The following is a 19940-nucleotide window of genomic DNA, read 5'->3' on the forward strand; positions in this document are numbered from 1 at the left end:
ACTAAATCATTTAATAAATCCATCACTTTCTATGTATAATGGTCTGTTAGATCTGCCTTTCACTATTTAGTGTATTAACCAGGCCACATAATACGCTGCTTGATGATCCTGAGAAACCAAACGCTTCCATGTGTTCCTCCTCTGACTGCCGACAAGATTCCCTCCATCATTTAGGAGACATTGGAGTATTACATCATCGGAAAACATGACATGTCACCACCCTAACCATTAATGTGTTGATTTGTTATACTGATGGTTATAGGCTAAGTGTTGGATTGTGTGTTGTGTGTTTAGCAGTCTTCTTGTGGTGTTGTGGTATGACATCTCAAGCACTGCTGAGAGAATTCAGATAATTCAGTAATGGGAAAACTACACTCGCTTGCTATGTTTTAAGATAATAGCAGTATTCTACTTGGGATATATTTGGACTGGGGGAATCTGAGCCATGTAGTCTTAGTTAGGACCATATCTCAGAGCACTGGCTATATTCCAGAGAGGCTGGAGTTTGTTGAGCTGGGGTTCTGGTAAGCAGCTGGTGCTAACCTCAAACTGCTCCCTATCCTCCACTGGCGGACAAATCCTTCAAATTACGGTTTGGCCGCTTCGCCACTTAGATTAAGACATGTCCCCTTATGGCTCTGTGTGGACTTTTACTGAGTATGCTATAACATTTTACATTTTAATCATTTAGCAGACACTCTTACCCAGAGCAACTTACAGTAGTGAATGCATACATTTCATGCATTTTTATTTTGTTATTTTTTTGTACTTGCCCCCCGTGGGAATCGAACCCACAACCCTGGCGTTGCACACACCATGCTGGCATTGCAAACACCATGCTCTACCAACTGAGCCACAGGGAAGACGCTATGAAGTGTAGTCTCTGCTGGAAAGCACTGAAGAAAGTAGAAAAGAAGGCCTACTGCTCGGTGGCCCTCAAGTGTCAGTTGTAAATTAACTAGGCCTATTGGCCTACCACCTGGAGCCCCTGGAGTGATGACTGTAGCTATGACTATACAGGGTCTATGAAAGCTTCCTGCTTCCTGTTCAGCAGGAAGTGGCTAACTTTGTGTGTGTTTTTGTTGTTATTTATTTTTCTGCCATACCTTGAAGCGAAGTTCCCACAAGGTAGGTCCACACTGGGCAGAGCATGTGTTATATCTGTGGGAAAACACACACAAACTGTCTCAAGTTTCGACCTTGTTTCTCATCACTTACACAGGTCACCCCAAAACACAATCACCTGTTCAAGCACACACTGGTTGAATCAACTTTGATTCCACTTCATTTAATTGAAATTACATTGAACCAACATGGAACAGACGTTGAATTGACATCTGTGCCCAGTGGGATGTTAGTGACCTCAGCATCCCGTATTGAGCATTGTCCTATATCTAGACTCTGTCCATTACTGAGCACTGGCCTATATCTGAACTCTGTCCAATACTGAGCACTGTGCTATATCTGAACTCTGTCCTATATCTGGACTCTGTCCATTACTGAGCACTGGCCTATATCTGAACTCTGTCCAATACTGAGCACTGTCCTATATCTGAACTCTGTCCAATACTGAGCACTGTCCTATATCTGGACTCTGTCCAATACTGAGCACTGTGCTATATCTGCACTTTGTCCATTACTGAGCACTGTGCTATATCTGGACTCGGATCAATACTGAGCACTGTCCTATATCTGGACTCTGTCCAATACTGAGCACTGTCCTATATCTGGACTCTGTCCAATACTGAGCACTGTCCTATATCTGGACTCTGTCCAATACTGAGCACTGTGCTATATCTGGACTCTGTCCAATACTGAGCACTGTCCTATATCTGGACTCTGTCCAATACTGAGCACTGTCCTATATCTGGACTCTGTCCTATATCTGGACTCTGTCCTATATCTGGACTCTGTCCAATACTGAGCACTGTCCTATATCTAGACTCTGTCCTATATCTGGACTTTGTCCAATACTGAGCACTGTGCAATATCTGGACTCTGTCCATTACTGAGCACTGTTCTATATCTGGACTCTGTCCAATACTGAGCACTGTGCTATATCTGGACTCTGTCCAATACTGAGCACTGTCCTATATCTGGACTCTGTCCAATACTGAGCACTGGCCTATATCTGAACTCTGTCCAATACTGAGCACTGTCCTATATCTGGACTCTGTCCAATACTGAGCACTGTCCTATATCTGGACTCTGTCCTATATCTGGACTCTGTCCAATACTGAGCACTGGCCTATATCTAGACTCTGTCCTATATCTAGACTCTGTCCTATATCTGGACTCTGTCCAATACTGAGCACTGTCCTATATCTAGACTCTGTCCTATATCTAGACTCTGTCCAATACTGAGCACTGTCCTATATCTGGACTCTGTCCTATATCTGGACTCTGTCCTATATCTGGACTCTGTCCAATACTGAGCACTGGCCTATATCTAGACTCTGTCCTATATCTAGACTCTGTCCTATATCTGGACTCTGTCCAATACTGAGCACTGTCCTATATCTAGACTCTGTCCTATATCTGGACTCTGTCCAATACTGAGCACTGTCCTCTGTCCTCTCAGGTGTGTCTATATATCTCTGTTTTGTAGGGTTGCTTTTTAGCATAATAAGTTGTCTTTGGAGGTCTGTTTGCTGTGTCTTCATACCTGTTGTTTTTTCTGTGAGTTTAGGCCTATATCGCTCAGTTTCTTAATGTGTGTATTTGTCAAAACTTTCTGCTTGCTTGATCCTTAACACCGTTGACATGAATCAACGCACTGATTGGCTAATGTGGCTATGCAAGCAAAGGCATCAGACATTTATTTCTGTCCCTTTTTCTTTATTCAAAACACTCACAAGATCACATGTATGTCTGTAAGGCGCATTTATTTATTTCTAGAAGGTCTCAGACACACCAATAGCTTTTGCTGGCCCAGAATACTTAGCACCTCTGAACGTAATTTGAAAACTGAGTGCACGGCTATTCTACAACACGATGAATGACCGGCAGACGAACGCTAGATCCACATTCGGTGCAATATGTGCGAGCCTTAAGACATTTCAGTCTCAGTTTAGCTTTGTGGTTTTAGATTTGTTTCAGAGATTAAAGTGTCTCTGCAGAAGAGGTGTGTGTTTGGTGTGTGTATCATACTGAGCTAGGTTATCCACTGTTTACTGCCTAGTGCGTCAACAGGATGTGAGGCAGCTGAGGTTAGAGTTTGAGGTTTGTTGATCAGTAGTGTTGCCAGGGTGATGTGTATCTATCCTTCCACACACCTGCCTCTCTTTTGCACACATTCACCGCTCTGTTCACACTGTATAGGTGTGCTAGTCAAGAAGTTGTGTCCCTCCTCCATTTGATTCTTATGCCAGCCCTGTGTGTGTGTGTTTGTGTCTGGTTAAACATGCCTGAGATAAACTGGTTTAGAACAGATGTAGGGAGGATAGAGACAGGAACAGGTCTCAGACCTGCAGCGTTGTAGAAATCAGTGTTTGGATCAACTCTAGACTGAAAAAAATATAAACGCAACATGTAAAGTGGTGGTCCCATGTTTCATGAGCTGCAATTTGTTTATATCCCTGTTAGTAAGGATTTCTCCATTGCCAAGATAATCCATCCACCTGAAAAGTTTGGCATATCAAGAAGCTGATTAAACAGCATGATCATTACACAGGTGCACCTTGTGCTGGGAGCAATAAAAGGCAACTCTAAAATAGGCAGTTTTGTCACAGAACACAATTCCACAGATGTCTCAAGTTTTGAGGGAGAGTGCAATTGGCATGCTGACTGCGGGAATGTCCACCAGAGCTGTTGCCAGAGAATGTAATGTTCATTTATCTACCCTAAGCTGCTGCCAATGTCATTTTAGAGAATTTGGCAGTACATCCAACCGGCCTCACAACCACAGACCATGTGTATAGTGTTGTGTGGGCAAGCGGTTTGCTGACGTCAACATTGTGATCAGTACCCCATGATGGCAGTGAGGTTATGGTATGGGCAGGCATAAGCTATAGACAACGAACACAATTGCATTTTATCGATGGCAATTTGAATAAACCAAAATAGTATCTGTGACCAACAGATGTAAACCTTTATCCCAGTTATGTGAAATCTATAGGTTAGGGTCTAATTTATTTCAATATGAACTGTAAATCAGTAAAATCAATGAAATTGTTGCATTCATATTTTTGTTCAGTTAAATTGAAGGCAGTCAATTAAAGTGATTTGAATTTAAAATTCTGAAATGTAAACACATTAAAATAAATAGCTTCTACTTTTCAGTGTATTGAGAAGTCACTGAAAATAAATTATTTGTTTACTTCCTGAATTGACTGCCTTCAATTCGAATGGAACCTAACCTTGATAGAAATATGGTATGGCTCAGGTCAGGCCTGGGTGACAGGGTCAGGCTTGGTGTACTGTAGAGAGGAGACAGACAGGGACAGGCCTGGTGTACTGTAGGGAGGAGACAGACAGGGACAGGCTTGGTGTACTGTAGAGAGGAGACAGACAGGGTCAGGTCTGGTGTACTGTAGGGAGGAGACAGACAGGGTCAGGCCTGGTGTACTGTAGGGAGGAGACAGACAGGGACAGGCTTGGTGTACTGTAGAGAGGAGACAGACAGGGACAGGCCTGGTGTACTGTAGGGAGGAGACAGACAGGGTCAGGCCTGCTGTACTGTAGGGAGGAGACAGACAGGGTCAGGCCTGGTGTACTGTAGGGAGGAGACAGACAGGGACAGGTCTGGTGTACTGTATGGAGGAGACAGGGACAGGCCTGGGTGACAGGGTCAGGCCTGGTGTACTGTATGGAGGAGACAGACAGGGACAGGCCTGGTGTACTGTATGGAGGAGACAGACAGGGACAGGCTTGGTGTACTGTAGGGAGGAGACAGACAGGGACAGGCCAGGTGTACTGTAGAGAGGAGACAGACAGGGACAGGCCTGGTGTACTGTAGGGAGGAGACAGACAGGGTCAGGCCTGGTGTACTGTAGGGAGGAGAGGGACAGACCTGGTGTACTGTAGGGAGGACACAGACAGGGACAGGCCTGGTGTACTGTAGAGAGGAGACAGACAGGGACAGGCTTGGTGTACTGTAGGGAGGAGACAGACAGGGTCAGGCCTGCTGTACTGTAGGGAGGAGACAGACAGGGTCAGGCCTGGTGTACTGTAGGGAGGAGAGGGACAGACCTGGTGTACTGTAGGGAGGACACAGACAGGGACAGGCTTGGTGTACTGTAGGGAGGAGACAGACAGGGTCAGGCCTGGTGTACTGTAGGGAGGAGACAGACAGGGACAGGCCTGCTGTACTGTAGGGAGGAGACAGACAGGGTCAGGCCTGGTGTACTGTAGGGAGGAGACAGACAGGGACAGGCTTGGTGTACTGTAGAGAGGAGACAGACAGGGACAGGCCTGGTGTACTGTAGGGAGGAGACAGACAGGGTCAGGCCTGCTGTACTGTAGGGAGGAGACAGACAGGGTCAGGCCTGGTGTACTGTAGGGAGGAGACAGACAGGGTCAGGCCTGGTGTACTGTAGGGAGGAGACAGACAGGGACAGGTCTGGTGTACTGTATGGAGGAGACAGGGACAGGCCTGGGTGACAGGGTCAGGCCTGGTGTACTGTATGGAGGAGACAGACAGGGACAGGCTTGGTGTACTGTATGGAGGAGACAGACAGGGACAGGCCTGCTGTACTGTAGGGAGGAGACAGACAGGGTCAGGCCTGGTGTACTGTAGGGAGGAGACAGACAGGGACAGGCCTGCTGTACTGTAGGGAGGAGACAGACAGGGACAGGCCTGCTGTACTGTAGGGAGGAGACAGACAGGGTCAGGCCTGGTGTACTGTAGGGAGGAGACAGACAGGGACAGGCTTGGTGTACTGTAGAGAGGAGACAGACAGGGACAGGCCTGGTGTACTGTAGGGAGGAGACAGACAGGGACAGGCCAGGTGTACTGTAGAGAGGAGACAGACAGGGACAGGCCTGGTGTACTGTAGGGAGGAGACAGACAGGGACAGGCCTGGTGTACTGTAGGGAGGAGAGGGACAGACCTGGTGTAGTGTAGGGAGGACACAGACAGGGACAGGCTTGGTGTACTGTAGGGAGGAGACAGACAGGGTCAGGCCTGCTGTACTGTAGGGAGGAGACAGACAGGGTCAGGCCTGCTGTACTGTAGGGAGGAGGCAGACAGGGACAGGCTTGGTGTACTGTAGGGAGGAGACAGACAGGGACAGGCTTGGTGTACTGTAGGGAGGAGAGGGACAGGCCTGGTGTACTGTAGGGAGGAGACAGACAGGGACAGGCTTGGTGTACTGTAGGGAGGAGACAGACAAGGACAGGCTTGGTGTACTGTAGGGAGGAGAGGGACAGGCCTGGTATACTATAGGGAGGAGACAGACAGGGACAGGCTTGGTGTACTGTAGGGAGGAGGCAGACAGGGACAGGCCTGGTGTACTGTAGGGAGGAGAGGGACAGGCCTGGTGTACTGTAGGGAGGAGGCAGACAGGGACAGGCTTGGTGTACTGTAGGGAGGAGAGGGACAGGCCTGGTATACTATAGGGAGGAGACAGACAGGGACAGGCTTGGTGTACTGTAGGGAGGAGGCAGACAGGGACAGGCTTGGTGTACCGTAGGGAGGAGACAGACAGGGACAGGCTTGGTGTAATGTAGGGAGGAGACAGACAGGGACAGGCTTGGTGTACTGTAGGGAGGAGACAGACAGGGACAGGCTTGGTGTACTGTAGGGAGGAGACAGACAGGGACAGGCTTGGTGTACTGTAGGGAGGAGGGGGACAGGCCTGGTGTACTGTAGGGAGGAGACAGACAGGGACAGGCTTGGTGTACTGTTGGGAGGAGACAGACAGGGACAGGCCTGGTATACCGTAGGGAGGAGACAGACAGGGACAGGCTTGGTGTACTGTAGGGAGGAGACAGACAGGGACAGGCTTGGTGTACCGTAGGGAGGAGACAGACAGGGACAGGCTTGGTGTACTGTAGGGAGGAGACAGACAGGGACAGGCTTGGTGTACTGTAGGGAGGAGACACACAGGGACAGGCTTGGTGTACTGTAGGGAGGAGACAGACAGGGACAGGCTTGGTGTACTGTAGGGAGGAGGGGGACAGGCCTGGTGTACTGTAGGGAGGAGACAGACAGGGACAGGCCTGGTGTACTGTAGGGAGGAGACAGACAGGGACAGGCTTGGTGTACTGTAGGGAGGAGAGGGACAGGCCTGGTGTACTGTAGGGAGGAGACAGACAGGGACAGGCCTGGTGTACTGTAGAGAGGAGGGGGACAGGCCTGGTGTACTGTAGGGAGGAGACAGACGGGGACAGGCTTGGTGTACTGTAGGGAGGAGACAGACAGGGACAGGCCTGGTGTACTGTAGAGAGGAGACAGACGGGGACAGGCTTGGTGTACTGTAGGGAGGAGACAGACGGGGACAGGCTTGGTGTACTGTAGGGAGGAGACAGACAGGGACAGGCTTGGTGTACTGTAGGGAGGAGACAGACAGGGACAGGCTTGGTGTACTGTAGGGAGGAGAGGGACAGGCCTGGTGTACTGTAGGGAGGAGACAGACAGGGACAGGCCTGGTGTACTGTAGGGAGGAGACAGACAGGGACAGGCTTGGTGTACTGTAGGGAGGAGACAGACAGGGACAGGCCTGGTGTACTGTAGGGAGGAGAGGGACAGGCCTGGTGTACTGTAGGGAGGAGACAGACAGGGACAGGCCTGGTGTACTGTAGGGAGGAGAGGGACAGGCCCGGTGTACTGTAGGGAGGAGACAGTCAGGGACAGGCTTGGTGTACTGTAGGGAGGAGAGGGACAGGCCTGGTGTACTGTAGGGAGGAGGCAGACAGGGACAGGCTTGGTCTACTGTAGGGAGGAGAGGGACAGGCCTGGTGTACTGTTGTGAAGAGACAGACAGGGACAGGCCTGGTGTACTGTAGGGAGGAGAGGGACAGGCCTGGTATACTGTAGGGAGGAGACAGAAAGGGACAGGCCTGGTATACTGTAGGGAGGAGAGGGACAGGCCTGGTATACTGTAGGGAGGAGACAGACAGGGACAGGCTTGGTGTACTGTAGGGAGGAGACAGACAGGGACAGGCCTGGTGTACTGTAGGGAGGAGACAGACAGGGACAGGCTTGGTGTACTGTAGGGAGGAGAGGGACATGCCTGGTATACCGTAGGGAGGAGACAGACAGGGACAGGCTTGGTGTACTGTAGGGAGGAGACAGACGGGGACAGACCTGGTGTACCGTAGGGAGGAGACAGACAGGGACAGGCTTGGTGTACTGTAGGGAGGAGACACACAGGGTCAGGCTTGGTGTACTGTATGGAGGAGACAGACAGGGACAGGCTTGGTGTACCGTAGGGAGGAGACAGACAGGGACAGGCTTGGTGTACTGTAGGGAGGAGACAGACAGGGTCAGGCTTGGTGTACTGTAGGGAGGAGACAGACAGGGACAGGCTTGGTGTACTGTAGGGAGGAGACAGACAGGGTCAGGCTTGGTGTACTGTCGGGAGGAGACACACAGGGTCAGGCTTGGTGTACTGTAGGGAGGAGACAGACAGGGACAGGCCTGGTGTACTGTAGGGAGGAGACAGACAGGGACAGACTTGGTGTACTGTAGGGAGGAGACAGACAGGGACAGGCTTGGTGTACTGTAGGGAGGAGACAGACAGGGACAGGCTTGGTGTACTGTAGGGAGGAGACACACAGGGACAGGCTTGGTGTACTGTAGGGAGGAGACAGACAGGGTCAGGCCTGGTGTACTGTAGGGAGGAGACAGACGGGGACAGGCTTGGTGTACTGTAGGGAGGAGACAGACAGGGACAGGCTTGGTGTACTGTAGGGACGAGACAGACGGGGACAGGCTTGGTGTACTGTAGGGAGGAGACAGACGGGGACAGGCTTGGTGTACTGTAGGGAGGAGACAGACAGGGACAGGCTTGGTGTACTGTAGGGAGGAGAGGGACAGGCCTGGTGTACTGTAGGGAGGAGACAGACAGGGACAGGCTTGGTGTACTGTAGGGAGGAGAGGGACAGGCCTGGTATACTATAGGGAGGAGACAGACAGGGACAGGCTTGGTGTACTGTAAGGAGGAGGCAGACAGGGACAGGCTTGGTCTACTGTAGGGAGGAGAGGGACAGGCCTGGTGTACTGTAGGGAGGAGACAGACAGGGACAGGCTTGGTGTACTGTAGGGAGGAGGGGGACAGGCCTGGTGTACTGTAGGGAGGAGACAGACAGGGACAGGCTTGGTGTACTGTTGGGAGGAGACAGACAGGGACAGGCCTGGTATACCGTAGGGAGGAGACAGACAGGTACAGGCTTGGTGTACTGTAGGGAGGAGACAGACAGGGACAGGCTTGGTGTACCGTAGGGAGGAGACAGACAGGGACAGGCTTGGTGTACTGTAGGGAGGAGACAGACAGGGACAGGCTTGGTGTACTGTAGGGAGGAGACAGACAGGGACAGGCTTGGTGTACTGTAGGGAGGAGACAGACAGGGACAGGCTTGGTGTACTGTAGGGAGGAGGGGGACAGGCCTGGTGTACTGTAGGGAGGAGACAGACAGGGACAGGCTTGGTGTACTGTAGGGAGGAGACAGACAGGGACAGGCTTGGTGTACTGTAGGGAGGAGAGGGACAGGCCTGGTGTACTGTAGGGAGGAGACAGACAGGGACAGGCCTGGTGTACTGTAGAGAGGAGACAGACGGGGACAGGCTTGGTGTACTGTAGGGAGGAGGGGGACAGGCCTGGTGTACTGTAGGGAGGAGACAGACGGGGACAGGCTTGGTGTACTGTAGGGAGGAGACAGACAGGGACAGGCCTGGTGTACTGTAGAGAGGAGACAGACGGGGACAGGCTTGGTGTACTGTAGGGAGGAGACAGACGGGGACAGGCTTGGTGTACTGTAGGGAGGAGACAGACAGGGACAGGCTTGGTGTACTGTAGGGAGGAGACAGACAGGGACAGGCTTGGTGTACTGTAGGGAGGAGAGGGACAGGCCTGGTGTACTGTAGGGAGGAGACAGACAGGGACAGGCCTGGTGTACTGTAGGGAGGAGACAGACAGGGACAGGCCTGGTGTACTGTAGGGAGGAGAGGGACAGGCCTGGTGTACTGTAGGGAGGAGACAGACAGGGACAGGCCTGGTGTACTGTAGGGAGGAGAGGGACAGGCCCGGTGTACTGTAGGGAGGAGACAGTCAGGGACAGGCTTGGTGTACTGTAGGGAGGAGAGGGACAGGCCTGGTGTACTGTAGGGAGGAGGCAGACAGGGACAGGCTTGGTCTACTGTAGGGAGGAGAGGGACAGGCCTGGTGTACTGTTGTGAAGAGACAGACAGGGACAGGCCTGGTGTACTGTAGGGAGGAGAGGGACAGGCCTGGTATACTGTAGGGAGGAGACAGACAGGGACAGGCCTGTTATACTGTAGGGAGGAGAGGGACAGGCCTGGTATACTGTAGGGAGGAGACAGACAGGGACAGGCTTGGTGTACTGTAGGGAGGAGACAGACAGGGACAGGCCTGGTGTACTGTAGGGAGGAGACAGACAGGGACAGGCTTGGTGTACTGTAGGGAGGAGAGGGACATGCCTGGTATACCGTAGGGAGGAGACAGACAGGGACAGGCTTGGTGTACTGTAGGGAGGAGACAGACAGGGACAGACCTGGTGTACCGTAGGGAGGAGACAGACAGGGACAGGCTTGGTGTACTGTAGGGAGGAGACAGACAGGGACAGGCCAGGTGTACCGTAGGGAGGAGACAGACAGGGTCAGGCTTGGTGTACTGTAGGGAGGAGACAGACAGGGACAGGCCTGGTGTACTGTAGGGAGGAGACACACAGGGTCAGGCTTGGTGTACTGTATGGAGGAGACAGACAAGGACAGGCTTGGTGTACCGTAGGGAGGAGACAGACAGGGACAGGCTTGGTGTACTGTAGGGAGGAGACAGTAGGTAGACAGGGAGATACTAGTAGGTAGACAGATGTACTGTAGGGAGGAGAGGGACAGGCCTGGTATACTATAGGGAGGAGACAGACAGGGACAGGCTTGGTGTACTGTAGGGAGGAGACAGACAGGGACAGGCTTGGTGTACTGTAGGGAGGAGACAGACAGGGACAGGCTTGGTGTACTGTAGGGAGGAGGGGGACAGGCCTGGTGTACTGTAGGGAGGAGACAGACAGGGACAGGCTTGGTGTACTGTTGGGAGGAGACAGACAGGGACAGGCCTGGTATACCGTAGGGAGGAGACAGACAGGGACAGGCTTGGTGTACTGTAGGGAGGAGACAGACAGGGACAGGCTTGGTGTACCGTAGGGAGGAGACAGACAGGGACAGGCTTGGTGTACTGTAGGGAGGAGACAGACAGGGACAGGCTTGGTGTACTGTAGGGAGGAGACAGACAGGGACAGGCTTGGTGTACTGTAGGGAGGAGACAGACAGGGACAGGCTTGGTGTACTGTAGGGAGGAGGGGGACAGGCCTGGTGTACTGTAGGGAGGAGACAGACAGGGACAGGCTTGGTGTACTGTAGGGAGGAGACAGACAGGGACAGGCTTGGTGTACTGTAGGGAGGAGAGGGACAGGCCTGGTGTACTGTAGGGAGGAGACAGACAGGGACAGGCCTGGTGTACTGTAGAGAGGAGACAGACGGGGACAGGCTTGGTGTACTGTAGGGAGGAGGGGGACAGGCCTGGTGTACTGTAGGGAGGAGACAGACGGGGACAGGCTTGGTGTACTGTAGGGAGGAGACAGACAGGGACAGGCCTGGTGTACTGTAGAGAGGAGACAGACGGGGACAGGCTTGGTGTACTGTAGGGAGGAGACAGACGGGGACAGGCTTGGTGTACTGTAGGGAGGAGACAGACAGGGACAGGCTTGGTGTACTGTAGGGAGGAGACAGACAGGGACAGGCTTGGTGTACTGTAGGGAGGAGAGGGACAGGCCTGGTGTACTGTAGGGAGGAGACAGACAGGGACAGGCCTGGTGTACTGTAGGGAGGAGACAGACAGGGACAGGCTTGGTGTACTGTAGGGAGGAGAGGGACAGGCCTGGTGTACTGTAGGGAGGAGACAGACAGGGACAGGCCTGGTGTACTGTAGGGAGGAGAAGGACAGGCCTGGTGTACTGTAGGGAGGAGACAGACAGGGACAGGCCTGGTGTACTGTAGGGAGGAGAGGGACAGGCCCGGTGTACTGTAGGGAGGAGACAGTCAGGGACAGGCTTGGTGTACTGTAGGGAGGAGAGGGACAGGCCTGGTGTACTGTAGGGAGGAGGCAGACAGGGACAGGCTTGGTCTACTGTAGGGAGGAGAGGGACAGGCCTGGTGTACTGTTGTGAAGAGACAGACAGGGACAGGCCTGGTGTACTGTAGGGAGGAGAGGGACAGGCCTGGTATACTGTAGGGAGGAGACAGACAGGGACAGGCCTGGTATACTGTAGGGAGGAGAGGGACAGGCCTGGTATACTGTAGGGAGGAGACAGACAGGGACAGGCTTGGTGTACTGTAGGGAGGAGACAGACAGGGACAGGCCTGGTGTACTGTAGGGAGGAGACAGACAGGGACAGGCTTGGTGTACTGTAGGGAGGAGAGGGACATGCCTGGTATACCATAGGGAGGAGACAGACAGGGACAGGCTTGGTGTACTGTAGGGAGGAGACAGACAGGGACAGACCTGGTGTACCGTAGGGAGGAGACAGACAGGGACAGGCTTGGTGTACTGTAGGGAGGAGACAGACAGGGACAGGCCAGGTGTACCGTAGGGAGGAGACAGACAGGGTCAGGCTTGGTGTACTGTAGGGAGGAGACAGACAGGGTCAGGCTTGGTGTACTGTCGGGAGGAGACACACAGGGTCAGGCTTGGTGTACTGTAGGGAGGAGACAGACAGGGACAGGCTTGGTGTACTGTAGGGAGGAGACAGACGGGGACAGGCTTGGTGTACTGTAGGGAGGAGACAGACAGGGACAGGCTTGGTGTACTGTAGGGAGGAGACAGACGGGGACAGGCTTGGTGTACTGTAGGGAGGAGACAGACGGGGACAGGCTTGGTGTACTGTAGGGAGGAGACAGACAGGGACAGGCTTGGTGTACTGTAGGGAGGAGAGGGACAGGCCTGGTGTACTGTAGGGAGGAGAGGGACAGGCCTGGTGTACTGTAGGGAGGAGACAGACAGGGACAGGCTTGGTGTACTGTAGGGAGGAGAGGGACAGGCCTGGTGTACTGTAGGGAGGAGACAGACAGGGACAGGCTTGGTGTACTGTAGGGAGGAGAGGGACAGGCCTGGTGTACTGTAGAGAGGAGAGGGACAGGGTCAGGCCTGGTGTACTGTAGGGAGGAGACAGACAGGGACAGGCCTGGTGTACTGTAGGGAGGAGAGGGACAGGCCTGGTGTACTGTTGGAAGGAGCTTACTTTGGGCAGCCATGACCTGCACTATGGTGAGGACTGTCTGAAGATCACATGACAGATGACATGACATAGAACTCTTTAGTCTGTGGTAAATTCCATTCCTCTCATTCAAGGTTTATGTCGGGTATTTATGGCTCTTCAGGTTATTTCCTGTTTGTGTGTGTATCACTCAACATACACTGTGTGTTGCTAATGGCTTCTGCTACTGCTGCTCCCTCAACAGACCTGCATCTGTGATCGTGTGTGCGCGTGCGTATGCGCACATGTGTGAATCATGAAGGCACCAAGTTCATTATGTGTGATGTGTGTGTTTGTTTCTCTTCAGGCACGGCAGCAGGCTCAGATGAGACACCAGATTGCAGCAGACAGTAAAACGGAATACTCCAACTACCTGACCAAGTTCAACCAGGAGCAGAATGAACATTACTACACACTCATCCCCAATATATTCCAGGTAATACTACACTCATCCCTAATATATTCCAGGTAATACTACACCCTCATCCCCAATATATTCCAGGTAATACTACACCCTCATCCCCAATATATTCTATTTAATACTACACCCTCATCCCCAATATATTCCAGATAATACTACACACTCATCCCCAATATATTCCAGGTAATACTACACCCTCATCCCCAATATATTCCAGGTAATACTACACCCTCATCCCCAATATATTCTATTTAATACTACACCCTCATCCCCAATATATTCCAGGTAATACTACACCCTCATCCCCAATATATTCCAGGTAATACTACACCCTCATCCCCAATATATTCTATTTAATACTACACCCTCATCCCCAATATATTCCAGATAATACTACACACTCATCCCCAATATATTCCAGGTAATACTACACCCTCATCCCCAATATATTCCAGGTAATACTACACCCTCATCCCCAATATATTCCGGTATCTTCAAGTACTACACCCTCATCCCCAATATATTCCAGGTAATACTACACACTCATCCCTAATATATTCTATTTAAAACTACACACTCATCCCCAATATATTCCAGGTAATACTACACCATCATCCTCAATATATTCCAGATAATACTACACCCTCATCCCCAATATATTCTAGATAATACTACACCCTCATCCCCAATATATTCCAGTTAATACTGCACACTCATCCCCAATATATTCCAGGTAATACTACATAGTACTACACCCTCATCCCCAATATATTCCAGATACTACTACACCCTCATCCCCAATATATTCTATTTAATTCTACACACTCATCCCTAATATATTCTATTTAATACGCACACATTCATCCCCAATATATTCCAGGTAATACTACACCATCATCCCCAATATATTCTAGGTAATACTACACCCTCATCCCCAATATATTCCAGGTAATACTACACCCTCATCCCCAATATATTCCAGATAATACTACACCCTCATCCCCAATATATTCTACAGTAATACTATACCCACATCCCCAATATATTCCAGTTAATACTGCACACTCATCCCCAATATATTCCAGGTAATACTACATATTACTACACCCTCATCCCCAATATATTCCAGATAATACTACACCCTCATCCCCAATGTATTCCAGATAATACTACACCCTCATCCCCAGTATATTCCAGATAATATACTACACACTCATCCCCAATATATTCCAGTTAATACTGCACACTCATCCCCAATATATTCCAGGTAATACTACACATTACTACACCCTCATCCCCAATATATTCCAGATAATACTACACCCTCATCCTCAATACATTCCAGATAATACAACACACTCATCCCCAATATATTCCAGATAATATACTACACACTCATCCCCAATATATTCCAGTTAATACTGCACACTCACCCCCAATATATTCCAGTTAATACTACACATTACTACACCCTCATCTCCAATATATTCCAGATATTACTACACATTACTACACCCTCATCCCCAATATATCCCAGATAATACTACGCATTACTACACCCTCATCCCCAATATATTCCAGTTAATTCTACATCCTCATCCCCAGTATATTCCAGATAATATACTACACCCTCATCCCCAATATGTTCCAGTTAATACTACACACTCATCCCCAATATATTCCAGTTAATACTACACCCTCATCCCCAATATATTCCAGTTAATTCGACATCCCCATCCCTAGTATATTCCAGATAATATACTACACACTCATCCCCAATGTATTCCAGGCTCAATACTACACCCTCATCCCCAATTTCTTCCAGATAATACTATACCTTCATCCCCAATATATTACAGATAATACAACACCCTCATCCACAATATATTCCAGTTAATACTACACCCTCATCCCCAATATATTCCAGATAATACTACACCCTCATCCCCAATGTATTCCAGATATTACTACACCCTCATCCCCTATATATTCCAGGTAATACTACACATTACTACACCCTCATCCCCAATATATTCCAGTTAATACTACACCCTCATCCCCAATATATTCCAGATAATACTACACCCTCATCCCCAATATATTCCAGATAATACTACACCCTCATCCCCAATGCATTACAGATAACACTATAACCTCATCCCCAGTATATTCCAGATAATATACTACACACTCATCCCCAATATATTCCAGTTAATACTACACCCTCATCCCCAATATATTCCAGTTAATACTACACCCTCATCCCCAATATATTCCAGTTAATACTACACCCTCATCCCCAATATATTCCAGGTATTACTACACCCTCATCCCCAATATATTCCAGGTAATACTACACACTCACCCCCCATATATTCCAGTTAATACTACACCCTCATCCCCAAAATATTCCAGATAATACTTCACCCTCATCCCCAATGTATTCCAGATCATTCTTCACCCTCATCCCCAGTATTTTCCAGATAATATACTACACACTCATCCTCAATATATTCCAGGTAATACTACACATTACTACACCTTCATCCCCAATGTATTCCAGATAATGCTACACCCTCATCCCCAATATATTCCAGGTAATACTACACCCGCATCCCCAATATATTCCAGGCAATACTACACCCTCATCCCCAATATATTCCAGGCAATACTACACCCTCATCCCCAATATATTATATTTAATACTACACACTCATCCCCAATTTGTTCCAGGTAATACTACACACTCATCCCCAATATATTCCAGTTAATGCTACACCCTCATTCTCAATATATTCCAGATAATACTACATCCTCATCCCCAATATATTCCAGATAATACTACGCCCTCATCCCCAATATATTCCAGATAATACTACGCCCTCATCCCCAATATATTCCAGATAATACTACACCCTCATCCCCAATATATTCCAGATAATACTACACCCTCATCCCCAATATATTCCAGATAATACTACGCCCTCATCCCCAATATATTCCAGATAATACTACGCCCTCATCCCCAATATATTCCTGATAATACTACACCCACATCCCCAATATATTCCAGATAATACTATATAATAATACTATATCCCCAATATATTCCAGATAATACTACGCCCTCATCCCCAATATATTCCAGATAATACTACACACACATCCCCAATATATTCCAGATAATACTATTCCAGATAGCATCCCCAATATATTCCAGATAATACTACACCCTCATCCCCAATATATTCCAGATAATACTACACCCTCATCCCCAATATATTCCAGATAACCTAAAGAAAATACACATTACAACAGACAATGATGCCCTCATCTGTCTCAGTGTCTTTTGATTTAATTGACAATTTTAAAATACATTACAACCCCAACTTATGGACACAATGCATTTGAAGATGACACTAAAGTTAATAATAAAAAATAAAAAAAGATTTTCATTGTGGTCCTCTAATTAACAGTTATGTAGATGAATAAAACAGAGGTTGATGATGATGATGACATCATCGTAGAGTTCCTTCACAACAGACTGTGCCCACTCATGGTGAAGACTGGTGCATCTGCTGGCAACCCATTTGAGTTAGATGATAGTTTGATGATAGTGATGCCATGACGATGAAGCTGTTGGATTGCCGGCTCTGATGTTATCCCCGGCCTCTCTACACCCGGTGATATTGATGGAGTTGGCTTGCTGGCCAGTGGTGTCAGAGCCAGTTTGAAAAGCAACCTCCTGACTATGGTGTCTTTGAATCAATTATAGACATCTTCATAGATTTACAGTACCTTACATACTAGGCAGCAGTATAGTGTGGTACGACCACAGAGCTACTGTCTTATAGTATGTAATAGCATGCTGGTGTTACAGCATTGTAATAAGGATCTGTGTGTGTTTGTGTGTATTTAGAAACTCCAGGAGATGGAGGAGAGGCGGATCGAGAGGGTAGGTGTGTCCATGAAGACATACGCAGAGGTGGACCGTGAGGTGCTGCCTATCGTAGGGAAATGTCTAGACGGAATGACCAAGGCTGCTGAGTCCATCGAACCAAAGACTGTGAGTACGCACGCACACACGTGCAAGATTGTGTGTACAGTCTTCTTCCAGGTTAGAACCATGTGGGTACTATGTGTTGTTGATGGTATTCCTGCCTCACCAGAGTCCAGGCTCTTGGCATTACAAAATTCAGAGATACTGAGGTATTTGCCTCACCCATCCACCTCAAATGCTCATCTGTTAAATCATAACAAGACCTGGGATTAAAACGGGTGAGAATGCTTTCTTTGGAGCCTTCTCACTCACTCAGCCGCCTGACTCAGCCAATCATCTCTGGGCTAATTTAAGCCCTGTCCCTTGACAGTCCCACAGTTAATGGTTTCAGAGAGAGAGCTGGGAAAACAGCAGGGTAACAGGAGCAATAATGAGAGAATGAGTGGCGAGAAAGAGAGGCCTATGGGGAGAGAGAGAGGGAGGGGTACAGATATGGAGAAAGAAAGCTTGCTTTGAGAGCTGATGAATTTCACTCACAACCCTCTCTCTCTCTCCCTCTCCCTCTCCCAGTCCCCCTCCCCTACATATTTACAGTGCATTCGGAAAGAATTCAGACCCCTTGACTTTTTCCACACTTTGTTACATTACAGCCTTATTCTAAAATGTATTAAATCATTTTTTCCCCTCATCAATCTACACATAATCACCCATAATGACAAAGCAAAAACAGGTTTTTAGAATTAGTTGTAAATTCATAAAAAAGAAAGAACCGAAATATTACATTTACATAAGTATTCAGACCCTTTACTCAGTACTTTGTTGAAGCACCTTTGGCAACGATTACAGCCTCGAGTCTTCTTGGGTACGACGCTACAAGCTTGGCACACCTGTATTTGGGGAGTTTCTCACATTCTTCTCTGCAGATCCTCTCAAGGAGGTTGGATGGGGAGTGTCGCTGCACAGCTATTTACAGGTCTCCAGAGATGTTAGATTGGGTTCAAGTCTGGGCTCTGGCTGGGCCACTCAAAAGACATTCAGAGACTTGCGTCAAAGCCACTCGTTGTCTTGGCTGTGTGCTTAGGGTTGTTCAGTTGGAAGGTGAACCTTCGCCCCAGTCTGAGGTCCTGAGTGCTCCGGAGCAGGTTTTCATCAAGGATCTCTCTGTACTTTGCTCCGTTCATCTTTCCCTCAATCCTGACTAGTCTCCCAGTCCCTGCCATTGAAAAACATCCCCACAGCATCATGCTGCCACCACCATGCTTCACCATAATGGCAGGTTTCCTCCAGACGTGACGCCTGGCTTTCAGGCCAAAGAGTTCAATCTTGGTTTCATCAGACCAGAGAATCTTGTTTCTAATGGTCTGAGTCCTTTAGGCACCTTTTGGTAAACTCCAAGCAGGCTGCCGTGCCTTTTACTGAGGAGTGGTTTGCGTCTGGCCACTCTACCATAAAGGCCTGATTGGTGGAGTGCTGCAGAGATGGTTGTCCTTCTGGAAGGTTCTCCCATCTCTACAGAGGATGCAAAAAATTCTAAAAAACAGTTTTTGCTTTGTCATTATGGGGTATTGTGTGTAGATTGATGAGGGGATTTAAAAAAAAATCCATTTTAGAATAAGGTTGTAACGTAACAAAATGTGGAAAATGGGAAGGGGTCTGAATACTTTCCGAATGCAATGTATTGGGACAGTGAAGCTAAAACTTTTAATTTGGCTCTATATTCCAGGATTTTGGATTTGAGATCAAATGTTTCATATGAGGTGTCACCTTTTTATTTTAGGGTATTTTCATAAATATCTGATTTACCATTTAGAAATCAAGCATTTGAAGGTCAAATTCACTTTTGTGTATTAAAGTAGTAGTAGTAGTATTTGTTCCCATATTCCTAACACGCAATGACTACATCAAGCATGTAACTCTACAAACTTGTTGGATGCATTTGCAGGTATTTTTTTGTGTTTCAGATTGTTTTGCCCAATAGATATTAATGGTAAATAATGTATTGTGTCATTTTGGAGTCACCGAGAGGTGGGGCAAGTACTTGATTGAGCAGAGTAGCGTGATGCTGCCACTACCGTTGTTTGACCGATA

At 48.9% G+C, this 19940-nt stretch overlaps 1 protein-coding gene across 27 annotated transcripts in view; it reads left to right on the forward strand.

Moving 5' to 3' along the window:
• The window catches only part of LOC106568736 (formin-binding protein 1), a 115231-nt gene that overhangs the window by 70857 nt on the left and 24434 nt on the right, over positions 1-19940 (forward strand). For all 27 annotated transcript variants that reach the window (XM_082955801.1, XM_045692398.2, XM_045692416.2 and 24 more), the window contains exons 7-8: positions 13739-13867; positions 17772-17918. In XM_082955801.1, coding sequence (XP_082811927.1) covers positions 13739-13867; positions 17772-17918 — 276 coding nt within the window. The remainder of the gene's footprint in view (positions 1-13738; positions 13868-17771; positions 17919-19940) is intronic.

This window comes from Salmo salar, chromosome 01, assembly GCF_965601325.2.
Source record: "Salmo salar chromosome 01, fSalSal1, whole genome shotgun sequence".
Lineage (NCBI taxonomy): Eukaryota > Metazoa > Chordata > Actinopteri > Salmoniformes > Salmonidae > Salmo > Salmo salar.